Source organism: Acomys minous (assembly GCF_964271855.1).
Source record: "Acomys minous genome assembly, chromosome: 12".
NCBI lineage: Eukaryota > Metazoa > Chordata > Mammalia > Rodentia > Muridae > Acomys > Acomys minous.
Genome location: NC_140493.1, coordinates 2,070,200 through 2,096,515, shown reverse-complemented (window position 1 = coordinate 2,096,515; position 26,316 = coordinate 2,070,200). Strand labels below are relative to the sequence as shown.

At 56.1% G+C, this 26,316-nt stretch overlaps 1 protein-coding gene and 1 long non-coding RNA gene across 4 annotated transcripts; one reads left to right on the top strand and one right to left on the bottom strand.

Moving 5' to 3' along the window:
• Positions 1-3,083: 3,083 nt before the first annotated feature.
• LOC311579270 (keratin, type II cuticular Hb1-like) lies at positions 3,084-9,428 on the bottom strand. The gene is made up of 9 exons (XM_084749650.1): positions 8,985-9,428; positions 7,565-7,773; positions 6,594-6,654; positions 6,371-6,466; positions 5,720-5,884; positions 5,359-5,484; positions 4,955-5,175; positions 3,948-3,979; positions 3,084-3,509 (listed from the first exon to the last, which is right to left on the bottom strand). Exons 1-9 carry the CDS (start codon positions 9,345-9,347, stop codon positions 3,343-3,345), a joined length of 1,440 nt encoding a protein of 479 aa, XP_084605776.1. The 5' UTR covers positions 9,348-9,428; the 3' UTR covers positions 3,084-3,342.
• Positions 9,429-10,842: 1,414 nt separating this feature from the next.
• Positions 10,843-17,813, top strand: LOC311579293. Of its 3 annotated transcripts, XR_014773104.1 has the most exons (5): positions 10,843-11,124; positions 12,803-13,078; positions 13,889-14,077; positions 16,295-16,447; positions 17,710-17,813. It is a non-coding gene; the product is annotated as an uncharacterized lncRNA (long non-coding RNA). The 3 variants fall into 3 exon arrangements; XR_014773105.1 differs by lacking the exon at positions 16,295-16,447 and having other exon boundaries at positions 10,848-11,124; XR_014773106.1 differs by lacking the exons at positions 13,889-14,077; positions 16,295-16,447 and having other exon boundaries at positions 10,851-11,124; positions 17,603-17,807.
• Positions 17,814-26,316: the final 8,503 nt, after the last annotated feature.

The following is a 26,316-nucleotide window of genomic DNA, read 5'->3' as shown; positions in this document are numbered from 1 at the left end:
GATAAGGGCAGAACTGGCAGGGGACTGGGTGGGGAGCTCCAGGATGCTGCTCTGTGTGTGAGTCACATCCATGCTGTGGGGTGGGAGGGCTCTTTTATGATGCAGCTGCCTTTGAGTCACCCACACTCCTGCATGCATGGAATTCTACAAACCCATTGGTTCCTTGAGTGGACTTAGTGATATTATTTTTTTTGGTTCCCACCCCCCGCCCCCGGGTGAATATGCAGACATTGTCTCGTGCCTCTCCAGGAAAAGCCACACAGCAGGTGACTATGGCGGCAGGGAGGTGGGCCTAGAGTCCCATCACTGGAGTCCCTGATAGCTGAGTGTCAGCCTTGGATAGGGTGGGAGGAAGGTGGCTCCCTGGATCCTACTGTGTGATGCTGTGATGCACCTCCTGAGGTTGCTTGTCTTTAAGGTCCCTCCTTAAGTCCTCAGGAGGAAATAGTGATGTCCTAAAGCTGCTTCTAGGAAGGGATGAGCTACAAGGGCCCCATGGGGTTTCTGTCCCTGACCTCTGAGGCCCTATAGAGGAGAGGCATCCTGGAGCTCCCAGCCTGTCAGCTCAACATTTGTTAGGTTGGGCAGGGCCTGTGACTCTGGGGAATCCTCCGAGCTGAGACCTGAAAGGCTCTGAGTGGTGGGTCAGAGCCAGAGTGGGGGACTTCTCCAGTCTTTTAGAGAGCTTGAGGCCACTTGGAGGGCAGAGGGAGCCGTGGAAGATGGGACTTGCGTTCTGTGGTGGTTTCTGTGTGGTGTGAGCAAGCCTCACCCTGCTCTGAGCTGTGTAAAATAGTGGTTTTCATGCTAAGCCTTGCACTGGGCGATTCCATTTTACAAGGCAGAAGTTGGCTCAATTTGAGCGGAAATGACAAAGCAGGCCCTTAACTCTGCCTCTCATGTATGTGTGAAGACACCATCAACTTTCTGGCATGTGTCACCAGGTGCACACTGGTTAAAGAGCTCGTTCATGTGAGCTTAAGACGTTACCCATGCTGCTGTCAGAGTAGACAAGGACCGCACGGACACATGAGCAGATTAAAATACATTGGAAAAGCCAGGACTGTGAACTTATCCAACACACCAAGAACAGTGAAGGCCGCTCTGTGCATGCAGGCGTGGCCTAGGACCTCACCCGGCTGGACCGCTGGCAGCTGGGGCTGGCTCTGCCCTTCCACTGGCTCTCCTGCTGGCTTCTTTTTTGTCCTACTTGACCATCCATAGCTACCTGCATTTGTGTCAGTTTCCTGCCTTCAGTAAGAGCTCTGTGGCCTCCTTAAGTCCTCTCTAGCCACTTTGTTACTTACATGTGAATGTGTTGTGTTATCCAAGGAGCAACATTAGTATCTATTATCAAAATAAAAAGAGCCTGAAGCTTGAGGTTTGGTGGTATATACATATAATCCGAGCATTCAGGAAGTAGGGGGAGGAGAATCAGGAGTTCAAGGCCAACTTTGGCATCATAGTGAGTTGGAGATCAGTCTGGATGCCACAAGACCCTGTCTCAAACAAAACAAAACAAAACAAAACAAAACAAAACAAAACAAAACACCAAAAACCAAAAACAGCCAGCCAACTAGCCAACCAACCAATTGTGACTGCCAGTAGGCAATCAGAATTGCAAGGTAAATTGCAGTCAAAAATACTGATATAGCTAATTAATTTATTGTTATTCAATAAATTCTGAACTTACTGAAAGACACAAACATTTGTTCTATGGTTTTGTGGCGGGAGTGGGGACAGGGAGGGAAGAAAGTACGCTAGAAAGCTCTTTGGGAGGAAGACGAAGACAATTCTGGTGGCTGAATCCAAGGGCAGCCTAGGCCAGGAGGGATGCTGGCCAGGACTGTGGCTCAAAGGGCACTGCGTATGGCAAAGTATGCAAGGAGAAGATGGAGGATGCCAGGAGAGGCAGGGTTCAAGGGCCGAGGCCGTGGGGTGTGGGCATGGGACCTGCTGCTCAGCCATAAGGCCAGTGAAGGACGCAGGATTCTGGCCTTAGGCAGAACCAGGCAGGACCAACCGCAGTGGAAGAAGCTAAGGTGGAGACTGGTGCAGTGGTCCAGGGTCAGGATACAAAAGTAGAGGGGCCCTGAATGCTCAAGGTCAGGCTGCAGGGTGAGGGGGATGAGCCAACCAGTGATGCCCATGGGAGGAGTGAGAGCCTATGAGGCAGGAGAAACCTAAAGGCCAAGGCGTGGAGGAGAGAAGGTGACATGGAGCTTGGTGTGGACCTCAGAGGGCCAAGGCTTAGAGAGTGGGGCTGGAGGACATTTAAGGTTGGTTCCTCTAGCCTAAGCTCAGAGCTTTTCTGAGTCTTCTATTCTAGAGCATCCTGGGACCAGTGAGGTCAGGCTAAGAAGAACAGAGCGGCCATCCTAGTGTTGGGGATGGGTGCTGGGAACAAGGCAGAGAGGTGGCGATGGCGGTGGGGAGTGGGGTCCAGAGTAACACAAAGTGGCCCTTCTGATACTTGTTGCCATGATGATGTATCTGTGTGTGTGTGTGTGTGTGTGTGTGTGTGTGTGTGTGTGTGGTATTAGGGGTACAGGGAGAGTGAATGTATGTGGGAGAAAAAATAGGGTGTGGGTGGAAGGGGGTTAGAAATACACAGACCCAGACACACACACACACACACACACACACACACACACACACACACACACACACACAGAGCACCCTGCCTTTCAGCAGAGCTGTGGCCTCTGGTTTCCTTTGGGACTAGCTGGAGGAAGAAGCCTATCTGTCTTGCTGTACCGACCACAGGGGTTGACTGGGAAGTCTACTGGGAATGAAGACAGGGTGTGTGTTTGGGGAAAACGGGTGTCAGGGGTCACATCTCTCTGTGACTGGTGGGCAACACTGGGACACACCCAAATCCACATGGCCTAGTAAATGTGATATAGGCAACCTGTGCTTTGAGCTCTGCCCGGTGGGGATGAGGAGGCAATTCTAACTGGGAACAGACCCCATAGATGCCCACCATAAGGACATGCCACACCGGCCCCAGTCCTTATGCCATATCACCAAGGCCTGGGTGACAGTAGGAGCTCAGCTGAAGGAAGCACAGCACTCTACACAACTGAGAGTAGGCACACAGTTTATTGCACACAGCGCCTAGAGGCCAGAGGCACTGGAAGCAGAGCTGGGCACCTCCAGGCCTGCAGCTGAGGCAGGAGGATGATCTATCAGCAGCAAGCCCCTTGCCAGCAAGCAGGTAGCTGGACAAAAGGGCAGCTGCTGGGGATGGGGAGTGTATTCTCAGAACACAAGGGCAGCAGATCTCAAGGCTATCATGCTCAGCTTTGTTGGTCAGGCCACTTCCTGGCTCCCTCTTGACCCCTAAAACCTCCCCTGGTAACAGGAACCAGTTCCACAGGGCGCACACAGGCCAGTGCTCACCGCCACGTTCCCGCTGCATGGGGCACTGCAGACGCTGCCTGTCACGGGCCTTGAGCCAGACACACACAGGTCCCCGGATACAACTCCACCACGGGAGCTGCTGACACCTGTGAAAACGACAGAAGGGGCCTTCAAACCTGGATGGTGGCCACCCCTGCCTGCCCCTTCCCTTGGTCCAATCCTTCAGGGAAGGCTACAAAGAGCCCTCGGCTCTAATTTGTAAGCTGTGCAGAGAGGCCTCCTATGGGAACCGGGAGGCCTGAGTTAATGGGTGTGTTTCTGCTCTAGAACATTCCCTTTGTGGGCCTGGCTCCTTGCTTCTATGAGGCAGACGATATATAGCAGGTGACTTCTGAGGTCTCGTGGGGTGACGTCTTTCCCCTTTGTCACCCATGTCATCCTGGGCGCTAACCTCTGCGTGAGCATCCCTACTTCTTTTGACTTGGGAGTTGTTAATAAAAGTTGACCAGGGTCTGAATGTCACACCCGGGGAACACTTGGCCCTAGTGTACAGCTTCCTTTCAGGGCTCGTTCGACATACTTACAGACATTCACAGCTCCAACACCTTCGCACAGCCTGAGTGGAGGAAAGGCAGAGAGAAGAGAGAAGGCGTCAGGGCGGGGCGGATCGTCAGTTTTCCCTCAGGCGCCCGTTCTCATTCTTATTCATCCTTGTGTCACTCGGAAAAATGTGCTTTTTTGTCTCGTTTTGCTTTGCTTTGTGGTGGTTGTGGCCTACAGGGCAAGCTATACTGGGCAGGCTTCAGATTGGCAGGCATTCAGCTGCCTCTGCGCTGTGCAGCCTGACCAGAGTCCCTCACAGGCTTGGATAAGCCCAGCTTTAGGAGGAGACGACCCCCCCACAGGCTTGTGCTTTGAAGGGTTGGCCTCTGACTGCAGGTGCTGTTTAGGGAGGCTGTGGAATTTTAGGAGGTGGGGTGGAGCTGGGACAAGAAGGTCACCAGAAGTGAGACTTCAAAGGCTTCTGGCTCTCCATCCTGCTTGGTCTGTTGCCGTGGCAACTGCTGTGACCTGAGCAGCTTTGCCACGCTCTCTTTGCTCTGATGGGCCCGGACCCTCTGAATCCATGAGAGCCTTGCCCACCAGTACTGTTCCTCTGGCTCTGTGCTCACAGCAACACACAGCAATGAAGGCGGCCTCCTGAGCACAGCGCCTCCTCCTGAGCACGGGGCCAGGGGCAGAAGTTGGCCAGCAGTTCTAAGCCAGGGAGAGACCCCAAGAACCTAAGCAAGATGCCCACCTTGGAAGAGCCAAGGGTAAGGACCCAAGGGAGTTCTGACCCAGAGATAGGGCACTTGGTTCTAATCCTAGCAGGATCCTATGATGGCCGGAGCTCTGGCCCTGTGGTGACAATGGCTTGACTGATGAGGCCACCTAAGGCCAGTTCAAGAGCACTGGGCTCCACTGAGAAATGGTTGTGCCTTCTGCAGGTTCTTGGGGCTGAAACTGAGGTGTGTAGGGTGGGAAACAGGTGAGTTAAGGAAGAAAAAAACTTCCAAGATAGTGGAGAGGGAAAAGCTACAAGACCCACCTCTGTTCCTCGCCCTCCAGCAGGCGCTTGTAGGTGGCGATCTCAATGTCCAGCCCCAGCTTGGAGTTCATCACCTCCTGGTACTCCTTGAGCAGGCAGGCCATGTCCTGCTTGGCCTTCTGCAGGGCAGCCTCCAGCTCAGCCAGCTTGCAGCGGGCATCAGCCAGGGCGGCCTCTCCCTGCTGCTCAGACTGGGTCACAGCGCCCTCCAGCTTGGTGTTCTGGGGACACAGAAGAGAATGAGGTAGCCGATGGTCCCTGCCTCTCTCTATGTAGTACCTAGATACAGTCTGCTACCAGCTGGGAAACACGCCCACCCTCAAACAACAAATAGACAGTGTGGGCGTGTGGCCCTGAGGAGGCATCCAGCCTCTCTGGTCCCAGCACAGCTGACCCGTACACACCTGGCACTTGGCGTTCTCGATCTCGGCCGTCAGCCTCTGGATCGTGCGGTTCAGCTCGTTCATCTCCTCCCTGGTGCGGCGCAGGGTCTCCCCGTGCCGGATCACCGTGGCCTTCATCTCCTCGCACTGGGGATGGGGGAAGCAGAGAAGCCCTTGAGGCGCAGGATGCAACAGAGACCCGCTGAGCACACTGCCAGCCGAGTGTGCAAGAAGCACAGTGCTCAGCCTGGGCTGCCTCCTCAACCCCAGGGCTGTCTGCAATCTTCTTGCCATCCTTGGGGTGCAAGAAGCCTCTTCTGACAGAGCCCAGAGTCCTTGCCCCTGTTGCATCTGAGGACAGATGTCCTGACCTCTCACTCACCTTGGTGCGGTACCAGGACTCGGCCTCTGCCCGGCTGCGGCTGGCAATGTCATCATATTGAGCCTTGATCTCAGCTATGACGCAGTCCATGTTCAGGTCCCGGCTGTTGTCCATCTTGACGATGACGGAGGTGTCTGAGATGTGGGAGTGGAGGACGCGGATCTCCTGCAGGAGTAGAGAGCCAGGTTGTCTGTGTTTTCCCTCACCTGCCACGCCTGCAATCCCTGGGACTCTCCTGGAGCTGCCTGTCATACTTGTAGCGGGGTTCCTGCCCCTCAGAGAAGCAACAGCTCCTGACTTTAAGTCTTCCTTTGATGCAGGGGCAAGTGTTTCATAAGTTCTTGCTTGTGGAGTTGTTTAGTCCTGAGAATCTGGGCTGTATCCAGATGGTTCCTTAGGGACAGACTGTGCCCTGGGGTCTGATGTTCTCTTAGACCACCTGCACCTGGGCCGGGAAGGCTGTGTGGTAGCTGCTGGTTCAGGAAGGATTAGGTGGTTCTAGATTCACCGCTTCCTCTTCCTGAGTCGATCTGTCTGGTTCTACAGTCCTTCACCCAAGCTCCCCAGCCTTCCTGGGCTTATATGTCAGATCCGGTTCCTTATGGGAGGGGTACTTGGTGGGTTTGGGAACTCCATCCAGAGCCCGCTCACCTCTTCATACATCTGCCGCAGGAAATCAGTCTCCTGGGTCAGCGCTTCTGTGTTGGCCTCCAGGTCTGACTTGCGTAGAAAGGCGCAGTCCACGTCCTGTTGGGGTTTGCAGAGAGCCATGAAGCTCGCTCCCCCACGGGCTCAGGGCATCTGGCTGCTGAGTGGCAGGCCAGAAGGGACAGGAGGAGGTGGAACTGGCTGGGGACCAGCTTCAATCACTCACCTTCTTTAGAGCCACAAATTCATTCTCTGCTGTGGCACGGAGTGCAACTTCTTCTTCATACCTGAGGCAGGAGGAAATGGAGGCCTTGTTCAAATGGCCTTGGGCCTCGGCCGTGAGGCCAGCCCACAGAGCAGCCTAAACTCTAGCCCTCCTTAAAGGATGTGGGAGAGGCCAGGCTCCAGGCACTGGCCTGTGAGCACAATGGGTCTTTGGGGTAGAGATTGCATAGTGGTATTTGAAAGGTGTGCATCTGTACACACACACACACACACACACACACACACACACACACTCCTTGAGCAGGCAGGCCGTGTGTGTGTGTGTGTGTGTGTGTGTGTGTGTGTGTGTGTGTGTGTGTGTGTAAGGTTGGAGAGAGGGAGATGGCTGGTTTTTTTCCCTCATCCTTTGCCCTGAGCCCTTGGCCAGTACCCTGTCTACTGTCTCTTCCTGGGCTGAACCATGGGATCACTCTGTGGCAAGGCCTGCTCAGGGCCCGGGCAGTGGCCAGAGGCTGTGGCAGACACAGCACTGAGGAAGGCTGGTCTGTTTGAGAAGCAGAAGTGTTTGAGGCTCGGTGCCGTCCTTCATGGTCGTGTAACATGTAACTGAAAGTCTCCATACACGACCACATCACGCCTGCATCCCCGCTGACTGTACGCCGATGCCCCACCAAGGGCAGGGAGCATGCACAGTGCCGGCCTGATAGCTAGCATCCTGCGGGATCTACTTGGTGTGGGTGGGCATTCTGGAGGAGAGAACACTACAGACAGCATGCAGGGACTTAAGGGCTAGTTCTGGAGACAAGGCAACACAAATAAGCTCATGACAATTTGTCCTGCCCAGAGGAAGTGGGCTCCTTGATTCATAAGGCAGGGGTAGGCTTCTTAACATAGGCAGGCGGAGAGCCAGCCACAGGCTAGACGCTCTTCTGTATCCAGGGAGCTCCTGCCAAGACTCCTCAGCGGCCCTACCTCTTCTTGTGGCCCTCCATGGCCTCCTGCACACGGTTGAGCTCTGCGGCCAGTCTCCCGCTGTCGGCCTCCACACACTCAGCATCCTTCCTCAGCATCTCGATGTAGCCCTCGAACAGGGGCTCTAGGTTGCTCTCGCAGCACTTGCGGTTCTGGTAGAACTGCCACTTGGTCTCCAGCAGCTTGTTCTGCTGCTCCAGGAAGCGCACCTGTCACCCAGAATTAAAGTCTGAGGATGGGGCTCTTGCAGGATCAGAGAGCAGGAGTGAGCGTGTGTGTACGTGCATGTGTGCTTGCGCGTGTGCACAGCACCAGTATATGTCCTCCCTGGTTGACATCTCATCTTTCTATAGCTACACTGGGGGTAAATCCAGGCAGTAACCTGGAACTCCTTCCCGAGAGCTAACTTCGGTGACACCTGGTGTCACTGAAAGTGCTTAAATCAGTCCAGGCTCCTTTGCCTCTTCTCAGTTTATGACCTTGGATAAGGCACTTAGAGCCCTCTGCAGGGTGGGGCAGCCAAAGCAACTTTTAATAAGGTGCAGAGAGGCGTGATTAGAACAACAGGCACCTGGGATGTATGTGCAGAAATGGCTCCTGATCCACTCTGGTGCTCAAGTGTGGGACTGAAGGCCCTCGAACATGGCTGACTTCAAGGAGAGACCATCGTCGGGCAGAGACCTTATCTCCCCACGATAATTAGACAATTAGGTCCCAAGCTGCGTGCTATTCCTCCCTACACACCAGGTACTCCACTCCCAGATGCCTTTGCGTAATAACCTTGCCATATCCTTGGTAAGTTCCCTCACGCCAGCTCTGGTGTCTCCTACGCGCCAGCACTGGACAGCCACTTGGAGCCTTCTGTCCCGGTGTTAGAGCCTGGGCTAAATATGGATGCCTGATTCTCTGAAGAAGGCTGCAGAGTTCACCCTGGCTCTGCAGGAGGTGTCTGTGGAGCTCAGACTGTGCCTTCCCATAAGGCCCTGAGGACCCGGGCTGTGACTACAGCTCAGGCCTGCATGCTGTGCTCCAGTGCACTGGCTTGCCCGGAGCACGCCGCCCCAGTGGCTACATGGATGAAAATGGCGCTGTGAGTAAAGCTTTCAGGAAGTCTTCACGGTTTCTCCCCCTGCCCTTGACGCAGGGTGGGGGTGGGGTGGGGAACACCGGCCTTCCTGGGGGAGCACCCACTTGGTCTCACACACTGGAGGGCTCTGTAGGTCCTGCTCCTATTTCTGAGGGTGCTTTCAGGTTGTTTTCCCACGTCAGACTGAAAGGCTTGCTTCTAGTCTCTGTCTGTCTGAGCCCCTTCAGTCTTGGGGGGTCTGTAGGTATGTTCTCACTCTGCCTCCCCCTCAGTGCCCAGCCTTGGCCATGCACACACCGGGCTCCAGGGAAGGGTCTGACCCGGGACACCCACCTTGTCGATGAAGGCCGCGAACCTGCTGTTGAGGCACTTGATCTGCTCCTTCTCCTCATGCTTCACGCACTGCGCGTTGGGGTCGATCTCCAGGTTGAGGGGCGTGAGCAGGCTCTCGTTGACAGAGACGGTGGTGATGCAGGGGGGGCTGGGCCCGCAGATGCCCCCAGAGCGGTACCCGAAGCTGCGTCCGCAGGAGCCAGAGCGGAAGGCCCCGCAGACGCTGCGGCTGCCGAAGCCCCCTGAGAGTCCTCGGTAGCAGGAGATGCCCCTGTAGGGAGCTGCGGAGATGCAGCAGCGTCCTGGCCTGGGCCCACAGGCTGAGGCGCAGCTGAAGTTTCCAGTTGGGAAGCCACAGGTCATGGCGGAGGAAAGGACGGCACTTGAGAGGAGGAGAGAAGTGGACAGGGTTTGGAGCCGAGGCCGTGTGTTTCCTGGGTCACTGAAGGCCCTTTTATATGCCCGCCGCAGCTGGCTTTAAAAGGGGCCCAAGAAGAGACAACAGCTACATTTTATTGGCTTCACAGCGCCTGGCCTCTTAAGCTCCAACTCGCTTGCCTCCTAGTGTGGTTGTGTCAACAATCCTTGGCCACAGGCCTGTTTCATCTTCAAAGATCTTCACAAGCTTCCTCCGGGTCTCTGCCCCTCCTTTGGTCTCTGGTGGGGAAGAGCCAGGAGATTCCTTGCTGCATGCTCTTGGAAGCCTCTTCTGGAAGGGGCCTAGTGGGCTATGGATCCTGGAGACCTGACCTGGCTTTGTCCTGCCCTGTGATGGAGTATGTCCCTAACACCTCCTCGTCTGCCTCTATCCAAAAGGCAGGGGGATAAGGCCTCTGTCTTCAATGCCAAGGTCAACCTGTTCCAGCCCCTTCTTAGACAGAGCCTGACCAAGGCAGGCCAGGCCAGGGGGGCCTTGAGAGACTGGTGTAGGAGCAGGGCATGGCCTCTGCACTTTGGGTCTTCCCAGTGCAGGGAGAAGAGCTGGGATGTGGGAGAAGGCAAGTTTGGAGTGCTCGGCGCAGACTTTAGAGCAGCGGCCCTCAACTTTCCAATGCTGCGAACCCCTTTAATACGATTCCTCGGGTTGCGGTGAGCCCCAACCGTGAAATTCTTTTGTTGCTACTTCACAACTGTAATTTTGCTACTGTCACGAATCGTAATATCCGATAGGCAGAATAGCTGGTATATGACCCCTAACGGGTCACGGCCACAGATATATGGCTGCTCTGAGTTCCGGGAGTCATTTCTGGTAGGATCTGGAACACGGCTCGAGAACAGGCTCTCCAGACTCCGGGAGGAATCGAAGGTGGGTTTGAGGCCTGGGAGGGGCAGGAGTGAGAGGAGCCCGGACACCGTAGCCTAGCTCTGATCTGGAGACTGTTAGCTCATTCCTCCATCACCCAGGAAGTGCACACCGAGGGTCACCTTGGCTGTAGCCTCAATGCTTCTCCATGGAGGCTCAGCCAAGACCTGGGGTTTGGGAGGTGGGTGCTGTGCAAAGGGCTGGGGGAAAGCAGTTTTCGGCCAGTGGGTGATGGGGACGCCTCAACTGGGACGAATGCTCTTCAGTGTCCAGGCTTGGAAACTGGGGTCTGACAGGGTACGAGTGGCAAGCTCAGTGGTCATCTTGGTGTTCCTGCACCCACTGGAGAGCAGGAAAAATACTTTGTGGTGTCCACAGGGTCCTGAGTGGGGTCTACTCCTTCCCCGAGAGAGCTCACCGGGAGGGGCGAGGCTGGGGCTTGGGGACTGTCCTTAAAGCCATGCTGTCTTAGTTTGGCCCTATCCTTACGTTCAGGTCACGTGATAGTGAGGTCATGAGGGTTCCCTAACTTGGGTGTCGAGCTCATAAACCCTCCCAGGCACAGGTCCCTTGATGGCTTCTGAGGATGACTTCTTTGATGGGACCATTTCCTGAGCAAGCTACCTCCTGAGCTAAAAATAGCTCTGCACGCATCCCACCTGCACCTCACCTTTTACCCTCCACCTCCTTGGGGAGCGTGGGGTGTGGGCCAGGCACATCTCACGGGGAGCTTTTGGAATGAAGAGGAGCCTGTCTGCTGTGGAAAACCTGTCAGGAAGCAGGACCACGCCTACTCCCCTGCTCTGCACACCCAGGTCTCTACAGTTTCGGGCTGAGGTGAGGAGGGATGAGGGCTTCTAGTGTGAGAGACCCACCGTGGGGCTGGCCTTGAGGCTTGGAGCTGGATCTCTGCAGCTGCAGAAGGGAGGGTGAGAGGGGCAGGCTGCTTCTGACATGCTAGGGCCTTTGCAGGCTCATAGCTGCCAGACGCCCAAGAAAGACCCAGATCTTCTTTCCCCTGAGCAGAGGGTGAGCCTCAGGAATGGCTTGGTTCAGTGGTCACATGAGTTGGGGTATAAGGCGGCGTGTCTTTCCCGAAGCTCTTCCTCCTCACTGTGCTGTAACTGTTTTCTGGCTGGCTGGTCTGTCATAGTCCTGGGGCTAGAATCAAGCGGCTCCTTCCTCTGAGGGGCTCTGTGTAGACACCAACACCTCCTCAGGTCAGGAGGAGCCTTAGTGATGGTCACTCCTACCTGAGTTTGTGGCACAGACTCCTAAAATTCAAGGGGTTGTTGGCAACACAGAGTCTCCTGCCAGCTGCGCACAAGGCCCAGGCTTCTCTGGGTAGACCGGCAGCTGGCACATGCTCTGCCGGCTCAGGGCTACATGGTCCCAGCCCAAGCCATGGGAAGGGCCATCCCATCCCAACTCCATGCTTACAGGGTGACTGGCTTGTGGTTGCAGGCGCCTGGCAAGGCCCTGCAAAGGGACAGTGTCATGGGCTAGTGAGATACCAAGAACCACACCTTGGCTCAGCAGAAACAGCCGCGGTTTTATGAGGCGGCCATAGCGACCTCAAAAAGCCTAAATTAGAGCTCACACGTGTAACTGCTGAAGAACAAAGGAATTGGGACCAGGGAGCCCCTGAAAACAGACACGGACGGACAGGAAACCGACAAAGGGCCCTGGGCAGCTCTCCTGCTTCAAGGCTGCCTCTGACCCCCCCCCTCCCTCCCGGGTTCCAGCTGTGGTTGGTCCTGGCCTGGATACAGGCCTTATAAATGCTGTGGCCGAGACTGCGGCTGAGCCATAAGGCTTACTTGCACTCTGTGGCTTCTGCTCTGTGCCTGCCCTAGGCTTGATACCTGAGTTGCTTTTGGACTGACCCGGCCCAGCTGCCTAAGCTGCCTGCTGGCCTTGCCCAGCCAGCCTCTGAGTCCTGTTGTTCTGGGCCGGTGGTTTCCACCTGGCTATCCTCCTAACTGTGTTCCTGGTTGTAATCTGCCCAAAGGCCCGGCTTGTTAGTCAGCACGCTCTGGCTTGGATGTTTCTTCTTACCTTTGTGTCTCCGTATCCACGGGCCTTTTGCTTTTATTTCCTGTCCTTTCTTAATTGAATTTTGGGAAACACACCTGTGGCGAACATCTCTGCACCTGTCCTTCAGTTTCCTTATCACAAACGGTTCAACGTGGGCCTGTGGGACCAAGGGCTTGCTTGGGCTGGGGCTGACCCACCTGGTGCCTGGCCGGCTGTAGAAGTGATGTTTCCTTGGGGGAAGCTATTGCAGGGAAATCAGAGAAGCCTGGGTGCCAGGAGATACAGAAACAAGCTCTGAGCTGGACATGGTTGTGAAAGGGTTCCTAATCGTTGTAAAAGGCTTCTTTCTTCACTTGTAAAATGGCGTGGTGGCCTGCTGGACTCCGTGATGATCTGGCCAGCTGGTGTATGCCAGTGCAGAGAGGCACCCCTCAAGAGGTGGGGCCTCCAGTTTTGCCTTCTGCCCATGAACCCACAGTGCGGGAAGGTCCCACCACGTATTTGACAACTGCGCAGCACTGCAAAAGTACTCTGTCCCTCACGCGACAGACAGGAATTTCCTACAAGCCAACTGTCCTCGAGGGATCATCGGGGTCAATATGCAGATATGCCCTCGGCCAGCGGCTACTGTCAAGGCAGATCTTCAAAGCCCGTGTAGTAGGTGCACCTGTCTCAGCAGCTCAGAGGAGAGCAGCAGGCTGAGGTTCAGAAGGATGGAAGAAGTGCATCTCAGCAAAGCCCAGGAGTGTTACAGGTGAGTAGCTAGGCTGGGTGGAGCTCTGAGGGTGTCACGTCGGAAGGATGAGCCTGGGGTCCATGCCATCTGAGAGCCGCTGGCTGGATTAGTTACTCTTCTTGTCAGTGTGACTGGATGCCTCACAGAAACCACCCAAGGGGAGAGATTTGTTTGGGTCTCTGTTCAGGAAACACGGTCCACCATGGGAGAGGTGTGGTACAGGAGCCATGGTATCCATGGCAACAGGAGCTCAGGAGGGGGTGGGCAGTCTCTGTTTGTTCACACCTCAGCTAGAACAGAGATCAGGACGGAGACAGGCTAGGTTATGTCCGTACGCTCCGTCCCTATGGCCCGACACTGGCCTTGTCCACAATGATGTCACCTGCCAGGGGCTGAATGTTCTAAACACCAGCCTGTCGGGGCCACTTCACGCTCAAGCCGTGGCACCCATCTCCCCATTTTCAAGGCTCTGCTGGAACATGCTGGAATTCCTAGGGGGAAAAAAAGAAAGAAGGAAGGAAATTAGGGGCTGGGAGATAGACCACTGGGTAAAGATGTTTGTTGCACACGCGGGAGGATCTGAGTCTGGAATTCCCAGCATCCGTGTAAGAAGCTGCGCCTCCTGCCACCCCAGCATCCGGAGGCGATGGCCGGCCTGCCTAGATCACTCAGCCACCTCCGCTGCACGTCTCTCTGGTGACGCTATCTATGCCCCTGTGCTGGGGCAGTCTGAGGGCCCGCCCAGTCAGAGTTTACCACACGTTGCTTGGACTCTCTGCCTTCAAAATAACAAGCTGAAAAGCTCTCTTTATTTCTCCCTGGCCTCAGACATTTTGTTGCAGTAAAGCAGTCAGTCATGTGATAGTAGATTGACACACGCATCAACCCCACTCTTGAGACTTCATATTTGAGAATAACACTCCTACAAGGACAAGGTTGTTCGCAGTGGCATTGTTTCTACAGAAGGAAGTGGGAGGTGACCTCGGCTGCCATGGATTGGCCCCGGATGTGTACAGGGTAATAAATCCATGACATGGCAGAAGGTGTGAAGGGAGAAGGTGGCCAGAGGTCATGTGACAAAGTTGATGCACTTACAACATATATAGTGCTGAGGTTTGAAAGGCAGGGTAGGAGCTGGGGACAGGGCAGGAGCTGGGGACAGGGCAGGAGCTGGGGACAGGGCAGGAGCTGGGGACAGGGTAGGAGCTGAGGACAGGGCAGGAGCTGGGGACAGGGCAGGAGCTGGGGACAGGGCAGGAGCTGGGGACAGGGCAGGAGCTGGGGACAGGGCAGGAGCTGGGGACAGGGCAGGAGCTGGGGACAGGGCAGGGGCTGGGGACAGGGCAGGAGCTGGGGACAGGGCAGGAGCTGGGGACAGGGCAGGAGCTGGGGACAGGGTAGGAGCTGAGGACAGGGCAGGAGCTGGGGACAGGGCAGGAGCTGGGGACAGGGCAGGAGCTGGGGACAGGGCAGGGGCTGGGGACAGGGCAGGAGCTGGGGACAGGGTAGGAGCTGAGGACAGGGCAGGAGCTGGGGACAGGGCAGGAGCTGGGGACAGGGCAGGAGCTGGGGACAGGGCAGGAGCTGGGGACAGGGCAGGAGCTGGGGACAGGGCAGGGGCTGGGGACAGGGCAGGAGCTGGGGACAGGGCAGGGGCTGGGGACAGGGCAGGGGCTGGGGACAGGGCAGGAGCTGGGGACAGGGCAGGAGCTGGGGACAGGGCAGGAGCTGGGGACAGGGCAGGAGCTGGGGACAGGGCAGGGGCTGGGGACAGGGCAGGAGCTGGGGACAGGGCAGGGGCTGGGGACAGGGCAGGAGCTGGGGACAGGGCAGGAGCTGGGGACAGGGCAGGAGCTGGGGACAGGGCAGGAGCTGGGGACAGGGCAGGGGCTGGGGACAGGGCAGGAGCTGGGGACAGGGCAGGAGCTGGGGACAGGGCAGGAGCTGGGGACAGGGCAGGGGCTGGGGACAGGGCAGGAGCTGGGGACAGGGTAGGAGCTGAGGACAGGGCAGGAGCTGGGGACAGGGCAGGAGCTGGGGACAGGGCAGGAGCTGGGGACAGGGCAGGAGCTGGGGACAGGGCAGGAGCTGGGGACAGGGCAGGGGCTGGGGACAGGGCAGGAGCTGGGGACAGGGCAGGAGCTGGGGACAGGGCAGGGGCTGGGGACAGGGCAGGAGCTGGGGACAGGGCAGGGGCTGGGGACAGGGCAGGGGCTGGGGACAGGGCAGGAGCTGGGGACAGGGCAGGGGCTGGGGACAGGGCAGGAGCTGGGGACAGGGCAGGGGCTGGGGACAGGGCAGGAGCTGGGGACAGGGCAGGAGCTGGGGACAGGGCAGGGGCTGGGGACAGGGCAGGAGCTGGGGACAGGGCAGGGGCTGGGGACAGGGCAGGAGCTGGGGACAGGGCAGGAGCTGGGGACAGGGCAGGAGCTGGGGACAGGGCAGGAGCTGGGGACAGGGCAGGAGCTGGGGACAGGGCAGGAGCTGGGGACAGGGCAGGAGCTGGGGACAGGGCAGGGGCTGGGGACAGGGCAGGAGCTGGGGACAGGGTAGGAGCTGAGGACAGGGCAGGAGCTGGGGACAGGGCAGGAGCTGGGGACAGGGCAGGAGCTGGGGACAGGGCAGGAGCTGGGGACAGGGCAGGAGCTGGGGACAGGGCAGGGGCTGGGGACAGGGCAGGGGCTGGGGACAGGGCAGGAGCTGGGGACAGGGCAGGAGCTGGGGACAGGGCAGGAGCTGGGGACAGGGCAGGAGCTGGGGACAGGGCAGGGGCTGGGGACAGGGCAGGAGCTGGGGACAGGGCAGGAGCTGGGGACAGGGCAGGGGCTGGGGACAGGGCAGGAGCTGGGGACAGGGCAGGAGCTGGGGACAGGGCAGGGGCTGGGGACAGGGCAGGAGCTGGGGACAGGGCAGGGGCTGGGGACAAGGCAGGAGCTGGGGACAGGGCAGGAGCTGGGGACAGGGCAGGAGCTGGGGACAGGGCAGGAGCTGGGGACAGGGCAGGGGCTGGGGACAGGGCAGGAGCTGGGGACAGGGCAGGAGCTGGGGACAGGGCAGGAGCTGGGGACAGGGCAGGAGCTGGGGACAGGGCAGGAGCTGGGGACAGGGCAGGGGCTGGGGACAGGGCAGGAGCTGGGGACAGGGCAGGGGCTGGGGACAGGGCAGGAGCTGGGGACAGCTCCCTTACATGGACGCCATATATGCACTGAAGTGCCATCACCACTTACTTCACAGTGATGAATGCATCCTACATGTTGCAGAGGCTTTCTCTGGGGCCGAGAAGGGAGAGGAAGGAAGGCGCAAGGCAACATAGACAGCCCTAGGCAGAGGACGAGGAGAACAGTCCACTTGGCTCTCTGCCATGTCCAAAGGAGACCTGGAAAGCAGGTGGGAGGCGCCTTGGAGGCCGTTAGAGAGGCTGGGGGCCATCCTGGGGACCCATCCCAGCTTGGAAGGGGACTTTGTGGCAGCTAAGACTCTCGTAGGCTGGGGGAGGGAAGCTTGAGCTGTTTTGTAGTTTGGAGTGTTGGGCATGGGTGGTGGCTTCTTGATGCCGAGGTTGGTTCCCATGAGGTCAGTACATGCAGGGATGCCTCTGGGGAAAAGAAACCACATAGGAAAGAGCCTGTCAAGCCATTTCTCAGGTTCTTCAACCTGGGAGGGCTTCATGTAGACAGCCGGTTTCCGCATGTGGTGTCTTTGGAAACTGGCTCTGGCTGAGGGCGCCCTCTAGTGGAAGCATTGAAGTAATCCTGTTGTAGCTTTTCAAAGGCTATTACGGATGACTTCACAGAGCTTTCCTGCACTCACTCTGCAGGGGGTGTAGGGGGCGGGGTGTGGGAGCGGGAGGGTGGGGGATGGGGGCAGGAGGTGAGGGTGAAAGATTGCAGTGCGGATGTGGGTTCAGGTGGGTCTGTTGAGTGGAAGCGCAGTGTAGCTAGGGAGCTCCTTGAGGGAGTCAGTAAAAGGCCATGGAAAAGGTTTTCCCCGACTCCATCCTGCCTCCAACGCCCCTCTGTTCCTGTAAGATCCCCGACAGGAATGTTCTGGTCATGGGGCCAGCCTGGAAGCAGGCCTCACAAAGAGCCCAAACTCAGTCCCCGTTCTTGCTCCATCAGTTGCTCTCCACATCTTTGGGGACACACCTTGGCCGTGTCCATGTCCCTTAAGGGCCTCCCTAGCCTGTTTTCCTCAGGACCTCTCAGGGTGGGTCTTAGGGCCTCGAAGGCACCTGAAATTCCTCTGGGTGCTGTCTGGGCCAGCCAGTGTTCTCGAGGAGCAGTGGGGCCTGAGATAGTTTGCCCTGCCTGTCTTGTGGCCTGAGCAGCAGAGGGCTACTTTTGGTTACTGCTTTGGACACAGGCCTCAGTGAATGCCTCCTGTTACAGGATGAAGGTGAAATGTAACTGCTGATTTATGTAGTAAATCACTGTATCACTAACTAGTATCATTGGGACCTTTGGGAGATGGAGATAGCTGGAGGAAATGGAGGGTGGGCCTTCATGGCTATAGGCACATCCTGGATCTAGCCCATTCTTTCAGCTTCCTGGCACCTGTGACCTCCAGCTGGCTCCAGCATCCATCACCCATGACCTCCATCTGGCTCCATCTGGCTCCAGGCACATCCTGGATCTAGCCCATTCTTTCAGCTTCCTGGCACCTGTGAACTCCAGCTGGCTCCAGCATCCACCGCCTGTGACCTCCAGCTGGCTCCAGCACCCATCGCCTGAGACCTCCAGATGGCTCCAGTATCACCCATGACCTCCTCTGGCTCCAGCATCCATCACCCATGACCTCCATCTGGCTCCAGTATCACCCATTACCTCCATCTGGCTCCAGCATCTACCGCCTGTGACCTCCATCTGGCTCCAGCATCCATCGCCTGAGACCTCATTCTGGCTCCAGTATCACCCATGACCTCCTCTGGCTCCAGCATCCATGCCTGAGACCTCCAGCTGGCTCCAGCACCCATCTCCTGAGACCTCCAGCTGGCTCCAGCATCCATGCCTGAGACCTCCATCTGGTTCCAGCATCCACAGACTGGCCACTCCACCACCAGGCCTTCCCCACCATTACAAACTGTATTCTCCGAGCCCTGAGTAGATCGAACCTCGCCTCCCTGGATCCTATCATCTGTTCTGTCGTACCCATCAGAAGGACGGCTAACACATGCCCCGAGAGGCCATAACTTGGTACAGAGTCACAAGATGACCTTGGGATACACTCAGAGTCGTGCAGAAGAGCGACACTGGATGTTAAAACGGCGGTGTCTGTACTGTAGCAGGCACTCTTAGGTAGCAGCGTAACCCCACTCCAGAAACCAGAGGCAAAAATCTCAGCTGGGAGTGCCTGCCACTTAGACCCCTTCCTTCTCCTCACACTAGCCATGCCCCTGCTGCCCCACTGCCTGCTCACAGCACCCAGGGCCTGGCTTCCTCCCCAAGGCTTTCAGCCTGTATTGAATCTGGGGTGCGAGTGTGGAGTGGGACTCTGCTGTGGCGGAGGCAGCTGTGAGGGTAACAGCCTCCCTCGGTGGGGGCTTCTAGACTTCATAGCACCACTAGGCCATCATTCTGGGGTTCATTCCCGTTGGTGCCGCCCCCCCCCCCCCCCCCCCCGCATCCTGAGTGTTTGGTCCCATGTCAGCACTCTTACTGCTGGGTGCTGGTAAGATCAACTTTCAGGCTCAGCTGTCAGAGATCTCCTTGTATGGTGGGGAGGCCGATGCTCAGCTCTTAAAGCCGCCGTGTGCTCTGACTTGGGTCTTGACTGCAAGCCCAGGCTCACATGAAGCCACCAACTCCTTCCCCCAGTCTCAGCCCCTCAGCCAAGATTCCGGCTTACTCTGTAGGTACCCCAGCATCTTGATAAGGCAACTTCATCCTTAGAAATTGTGAGTCTGTGGCCCGGCCAACCAGTCGCAGGGACTTATAGGTGCCCCCAAGTCCCCTTCCTCGGGGGATGCTCTCTTCTGATGACCCCCAACTCCAGGGACTAGCTGATTGGGAGTTGGCTCAGAGAGATAAGTGAGTTACCTCAGCCAGCTCCAGGCTGAGGTGGAGCCACCTCTTTTCTCAGGACCTCACGCAGGATAGGTCCTTTAGCCCCAGGTGCACATGACACCCCCTGGGTGCTGTCTAGACTCAGCGCAAAGCAGCTTGATCTGCAAAGCAGTAACCCTGTTGCCACATCTCACGTGTTCTCACCCCTGCACCCACCAGCAGACACCTGCACGTTTGGTGGTCCTGAGCAGAAAATGCAAATGTCTCGGCAGTGAGTCAGTGAATGGCACAGCTGTGTCACACCACTGGACCCTCCGTACTGACTACCAAGGTGAACGGGCTTATTTGCATTTCTACCTACAGGCATGAGGGTCACTTTCACTGCCCCTACATCTTTATTATTTGCTTTCTGATGACCCCATGACTGCCCTTTGCCCACCTGCGTCATCAGTCCTCAGCTCCACCACAGTAGTTCCGGTGGCCAGACTGTGCTCCAGGTCACACTGGAGGTCCCAGTGAAGGATTAGTGAGTGGACACCTCTGGGTCTGGTGTGCACAGTTCACTCGTTCTGTAGGACGGGTATAAGGCTGTGGAGTGTGCACTTTTTTTTTTCTGGGAAGGGTGACGGGTGAGAGGGAAATCACGTCGGGCATGATCACGACCTTCGACAACTCACAGGTTGCTTCAGGGCAGGGGCAGAGAGCTGTACGGGAGCTGGCGTCCGCCCTAGCTCCCCCTGAATGGCCGGTGTGTTTCCTGGAGCAGCAGAACAAGGTGCTGGGGACCAAGTGGCAAGTGTGAGAGAGCAACACGGAACCGGTGCTCAGTGGCTACATCAAACTGCTGAGGAGGGAGACTGAGAGCTCAGAGAGACGGACAGCGGGAGGCCGGCCTGTGAGTTCAGCCTTGTATGGGAGGCCGTGGAGGGCTACAGGAAGAGGTTAGCATGACTGGGCTGGGGCAGTTATAGGGAATGGGGAGGCCACGCCTCTCTTCTGGATGTGGGGAGTAGGGGATCCTGCTGGGGGTCAGAGGCAGCTCTGACTGCCTGTTATCTAATTCAGCTCCCGGTCCCCCCAGACCTACTCTAGTGCCCAGGGAGAGGCCCACTCTCAGTGTGGGTGGGGCACAGTATGCTGTAGAGAGCGCCGAGTGACTGAGATGGAGGAAGAGCAACAAAGGAAGCAGGAAGCACAGGGCCACCAGGGCTGGAGAGCAGGGAGGGGGCAATGGGAGTGACAGTCACCAGTGACTCAACAGGAGTCACCAGTGGGAGTGGGCAGGAAGAGGCTCTGGGAGAGGCATCTTGAGACCTCCTGATGTCCTTCAAGGTGTCAGAGGAATGGGGCTCATTTTATTAGCTGTTCTGCAATAAACCACCAAGCTTCCTTCTTCTTCTGGGATCTGCAGCTCGATGACAGTGTAAATCCTTTGGTTTGGGACTGCCATGTTTACCAGGCAAGCTCCCTAGGTCGCTGTGAATGTGCTCCACTTTACCTTGAAGATATGGACAGAATGAAAGATGATTTTATTATGGCCACCACCACCACCACCACCACCACCACCACCACCACCACCACCACCACCACCACGATCACCACCACCACCACCACCACCAACAACAACAACAAACCACCACCACCACCTCTACTCTGTGGTTCTGGGGGTGAAGCCCAAGCCCCCTGCATGCATAGCAAGTGCTGTACCACATCATTAGCCCTAAGGAGATTTGATATCAGTTTGTTCTGCTTATTTTAACCTTGACTCTCCTGGAACCGGATGAGGTTTTGTCACCTCAGGAGAAACAGCAGGGGGTCTTTCCTTCCTTTGGAGTGGGGCAGATGCTCACACACTTTTTAATGGGCAGGTGTCCAGGTCCAGCTCCCAGCTGGCCATGCGCGGGCTGGTAATTATAGAGCTGAGAGAGAAAGCTGCAGCCAGAATTACCCTATAATGGAGAAGTCGTGGGAACCATGCTCTGGGGGCTGAGCTCTCCCGTGTTAGCTGGGGCCACACTGGTCCAGAAAGGAGGTGTTTCCGGCAGAGCAAGGGCCAAGCTGGTGGCCAGGGTTTGAGGAAATGCTCTAGCCTGGGGTCCCTTTTAAAAATCCAAGTCCTTGGGTATTGGGTGGGCGGGGGAGGCGTCCTGACTCTTCAGAGAGTGTCATGGTTTGTGTAGTGTTAAGAGATGAAGGGCTCTAGGAACGACAGCCTTCTTTCACACATCCTAGCTGTGGCTTTGCTTGCTGCACAGGCACAGAGAGATTAAGTGACTCACTTCAGACACTGCTGGGGTTTCAGTCCAAGCCGGGGCCTGATCCCACCATCCTTTCCTCAGGCTCTCATGGCTGGGAAGTAAAGCGGCAAAGAGGTCAATCATTTTTCTTCCTCCCCTCCTCTTTTTTTCCTTCCCTTCCTTCTCATCTTTCTTTTCCCAAGCCAAATCATGTCCAGCTTTATTAAAGACACTTTTCATTAAAAAAAAAATCAGTACTTCAGGAAGGACATGGCACACAGTCATTAATAGTGTTCAAGAACTTGCGAACGCCTTTCTTGTATGGTCTACCAAGCTCAGAGGGCTGCTGTGGAGCCTTCACCCGAGGCTGTGGACAGGCGACGTGCAGGGCACGGGGTAGCGGTCCACGTTCGGCACACTGTGAGCTGCCCACAAACCCACTTTGACTTTCACTGGAGGGACATCTGCTCTTCCCATGAACACTGACAGACAAGCAAAACCAATTTCAGGGCGTCAGGTCTCAACATGTCTCTGGATTTAAAGGAGTAAGTCCATGTAGATGGCTGAGGGGGAGGAGGAAGATATAAAAAGGAATTTAGAATGTTCTCACGCTACAGGGGATTTGTGCCCAGGTGAATGTGTGTGTCTATTTCAGGAAACCCCTCCTGGGAGCCACCAGGAGTTATATTAGTTACTTTTCTGTTTCTGTGATAAAACTTCGTGACTAAAAGTGATTTATGGAAGAGAGAATTTGTTTCAGCTCATGGTTCCAGAGGGCTACCAGGCCACCATGCCAGGGGAGTGTAGGCGTGTAGGCAACAAGTGTAGGCGTGTGGTCAGAACAGGAGGTGGAGACCTCGCATCCTCAACTGCAAGTGTGAAGTAGGGGGAACTGGAAGCCGGGCGAGGCTATCTGACTGCACGGGTCTCGCTTCCTCCAGCAAGGCTGTACCACTCAGTCCTCCCGAGGCGGCACCACCAGCTGGACCCGTGCGCTCAAATGCTGGAGCCTATGGGGGATGCTCCTCACTCTGACCACACAGGAGTATTTCAAAGCTGTTGGGGAAAGGTGTTTTCCTCACACCAACCCAATTTGAGAGATATTTTGTTAGTGATACATGTTTCTTCCTTTCCCCAAACAAAGTGTTCTGTGTGCTAGCAACATAGTTTAAAAGTAAACAAATCCTGAGTTTCATAAAAAGCCAATATAAATAGTATTCCAAACTGTTACAGTCACTGGAAGTGAACCATTCCAGAACTCCCGCACACTTCCCTCACATCCCTGGCAGTCAGTCTTCTGTGCCTGGTCTGTTTTGGTTCTCCCTCTCTCCCCTCCCCCCACACTGTTAATCCCGCCCTTGCCAGTGTCGACTTCCCCTTCTTGCCTTTGGGAACCTTCTCCTTTATCTTTTCAGGGTCTTTCAGGCTTGGGATCCGGCTTTGGAAGGGCAGATGTAGAAGGGAGCCTTGCAGGCCTCTCTCTCATCCTCCTTCACCTGAGTTCTGTCTCCGTCAGCATCCCTCAGCCTTTCCTGTGGCCATGACCGATGTTGTGGTGTGGCAGTGTGTAGCTCTCGTCAGTCTGGGGGTTGGTTTTTTACTTTCTCCACATTCTTAGGCCTCTCTCCTCTCTCTTTTTTCCCCTCTCCCCCTTTCTTTCTTTCTTTCTCTCTCTCTGGCACTGTCCCAGTTTTCTTTCCATTGCTCTGATAAACACTGCAGCTTGGGTAGGAAAGGGTTAATCTTAGTGTACAGATTACAGACCACCACCAAGGGGCAACAAGGTGGGGGGAGCATGGAGCAGAAGCATGGAAGGAAGTAGTTTACTTGTTTGCTTCAGGCTACCTTGGACACAGGACCATGTGCCCAAGGGCAGCACAATTAACAATCAATTAACAGTCAAGAAAACACCCCCCCCCACACACACACAGACATGCCCACAGGACAAGCCGATGGAGGCAACGCCACCTTGGCTGAGGTCCTCCCTTCTCAGGTGTTTCTATTTAGGTCAAGTTGGCAAAAACTGACCAGCACAGGTACACACAGAGAGCAAGGAGCACCAGGGAGCTTTGCGGCTCAGGGTATAGCTGGCCAATGTCCCCTTTCCCCTCTCCCCAGGTATGGAGAAGAACTGGCCCTGGGGCGTGGCTGAGGGTGGCTTTGTGCTACTGAGGAAGGTGAGAGTGAAGTCACAGGTCCTGGGGACTGGAGCCAGCGTCTCATCATGTTCCCCTGAGTTGGTGGGGGACCCTCTAGTCTACTTTGGATGGTTTACTTGCAGGGAGCTGTTTTGGTCCTCATGCAGTAACCCAGACTAATCTGGGGCGGGGGGGGGGGGTTTGAGGTCTCAGGGGGGCTGCTGGGCTGCTGTCTGCTGACGTTCAGGCTTCTTGTGAGTGGCTCCTCCCATCATCCCAGCGGGACCTTAGCTTGTTAGTGGGTAAGTGTGGCTGTCGGTCAGTGCTGTGAAAGAGGGCGGAGACGAAGACAACCGGCCTGAAACGGCCTGTGATCTGTATGTTGTTTCAACCTCGCGAAAGTGCGACCGCGCTCGCGCATGCGCGCGCTCCTCAGCCACTTCCTGGCCCCTCTATCCGTAACCAGAGAGTGGAGCTATGTAACTGGGCCTCAGGCAGCAGAGGCAGGTATTTGTGCTCCGTGGGTTGCCTGGCCGAGAAGCGGCAGCTGACCTCCAAGGCTGTGAACCTGGGCATCCTCCCGGCAAGCCCTCGGTGCCCAAGTGCACGTCTGAGAGACTCAAGTCTCTACTTCCTTCCCCTAAGTGACCGGTCCCACTGCCTGTCAACCAGGGTCAATGTTAGATACTGAAGAGGGGCCCTGGAGGTGAGGATAAATAGTCCCTGGGCAAGGCCAGGGTAGAGACAGAGAGTGGTGAGGCGATGGCCTCTTGGCCACTGCAGTGTGCGGAGCCTCAGTGCACGCAGGGCACAAGCCCACCCACATCCTCTCTCTCTCTGTCATCACACCAGGCCACAGTGCTTACCTGCACAAGGCAGAGCTAGAGGGCAATGTAGAGCCACTGAGGGAGGAGACGGCTTTCCCTCAGTCCCTGTACAAGCAGGTAACAGAATTCCCCATGGCTTTTCTTCACTGAGGCCCTGTGTAGTAGTGAGAGTTTGGTTTCTTAGAAAACCCAGTTATGTTATGTGAATATGCTTCTGGTTTAATCCCAGGTGTGGGATAAGAGGCTGCTTCATAGCAGGTGATTATGACTTTGCCTCGTGCATTAGAGGGGGGGGGGGCGTGACCATTGCCAGCCAGAGATAGTTTAATTCTGAGAACTCTGGAGAAGGTATAATCGGGAGAGCCCCGAGAGGGCCTGCAACGGCTGCTGCTCCCGCTGCTGCTCCCCTTGCTGCTGGTCCGTCCTGATGCTGTTTGCTGTTTTTGGATTGCTTGTTTGCCGAACTGCTGAGTATTCTGACAATGAAGATTGGATTTGCCACAAGGAACCCAATGTCCCTAATCTGCAGGAAGCAGCCTATAGAGGTCAACACTCCTTTTCCCCTCTAACCTTCCTTCTCTCCTACCTAGTGTTGGGGGGCATTGGAAGGGATTGGGGTAGGATTGGAAGGGAGGTAGAGGTATAAGAACCCAATAAAATAGGTTAAAAAACTTACGCCTTTCTTATTCTGCTCGGATTCCATCTCTCCTTTGTGACCAGAGTGGAGTCTTCTCATATTAAGACTCCTTTTCAAAACAGAAATGAGCCATGTCCTTCCTTTAGGGTGGTGATTCAGAAGACTGATGTGTTTCCTGTTCACTGCGCATGTCACGAGGCGGAGCCTGACAGTCAGTGGGTGGTGTGAAAACAACCAGGTGATCGGGGGGTTCCGGCTCTGGCTCTGGCTTATCTACAGCATCATTTACCCTGATGGCTCCTGCCAACCTGGGTGGCTCTGGCCCTGAATATAGATCCCCTGCAGACATAGTCATCCGCCTTGCCGAGCCAGGTGACTGTGGAGCTCTCGATTGGATGACGTGGACCACGGATCTAGTCCAGGCCTCTAAAAAGCTTTGTGTTTAAAATGTCCCAAGTCACCAGTAGCTCTTTATTCTTCCTAAGGTCAGAGCTGGGGCCACTGTTGGACTTGCCGTCCGAGGGAAGGTTGAGGCTGATGCCATTGGTTGGTGTCTCCTGCGGGAAATGATCTACTCTCACCCTCTGAGGGTTTCAGACCTTTGACACCTCAATAGTGGCGAAGATGAACAACAGCCAGGAGTTCAACACGGACGTGGTTGTCACTGAGATCAAGGCTTAGTATGATGATATTGCCAGCCACAGCAGGGCTGAGACTGAGTCCTGGTACCAGACCCACACGTGAGGAGGACTGAATTGTCCCCACTGAGGAAAGAGTTCACTCACGAGAACTGGTCTGGGCACACATGCAATCAGAGCGATGCAGCTGAGATGCCAAGCGGGGTGGGCAGGGAGGTAGGATCCCCTGGCAGAGTCAGGGCTGGGCAGTCGCTCTGACATCCCACCACGCCCTCCAGCCACAGCGTTTGCTTGTTTGTGACAAGACCAGGGTCACCGTGACCCAGCAAGGTATCTTTGCAAAGGCAAGGGGGGGACCTTTGTGAGTTGAACTGTGCCACCCAGAGGCTCACCTGCTGGGTAGAGCCGGAAGGGACAGGTCAGGAGGAGCCGCAAAGTAGCAGGTTAGGAGGCACCTGCTACTTCACCCCGGGAGTCTGCTTTCTTCCTGTCTTCAGGAGTGGCTGCTTCCTTTGTACTGGCTTCGGCTGCAACTGTGCCAAGACTCCTGTGTTGTTCCAGCACATTCTGTGGTCACTTTCCGGTTCTGTGGGTGTGGTGGACGCCCACTGGCATAAAACTGTTGATTATTCATTTCTCTGGTTGACTGACGACGTGGTCTGTCTGCTTGTATTCTTACACTAGCCATCTATATTTCCTCTTCTGTTTTTGTTTTGTTTTGTTTTGTTTTTTGTTTGTTTCTCATCGGCCTCACTTTTCTACTGAGATCCCCATCTT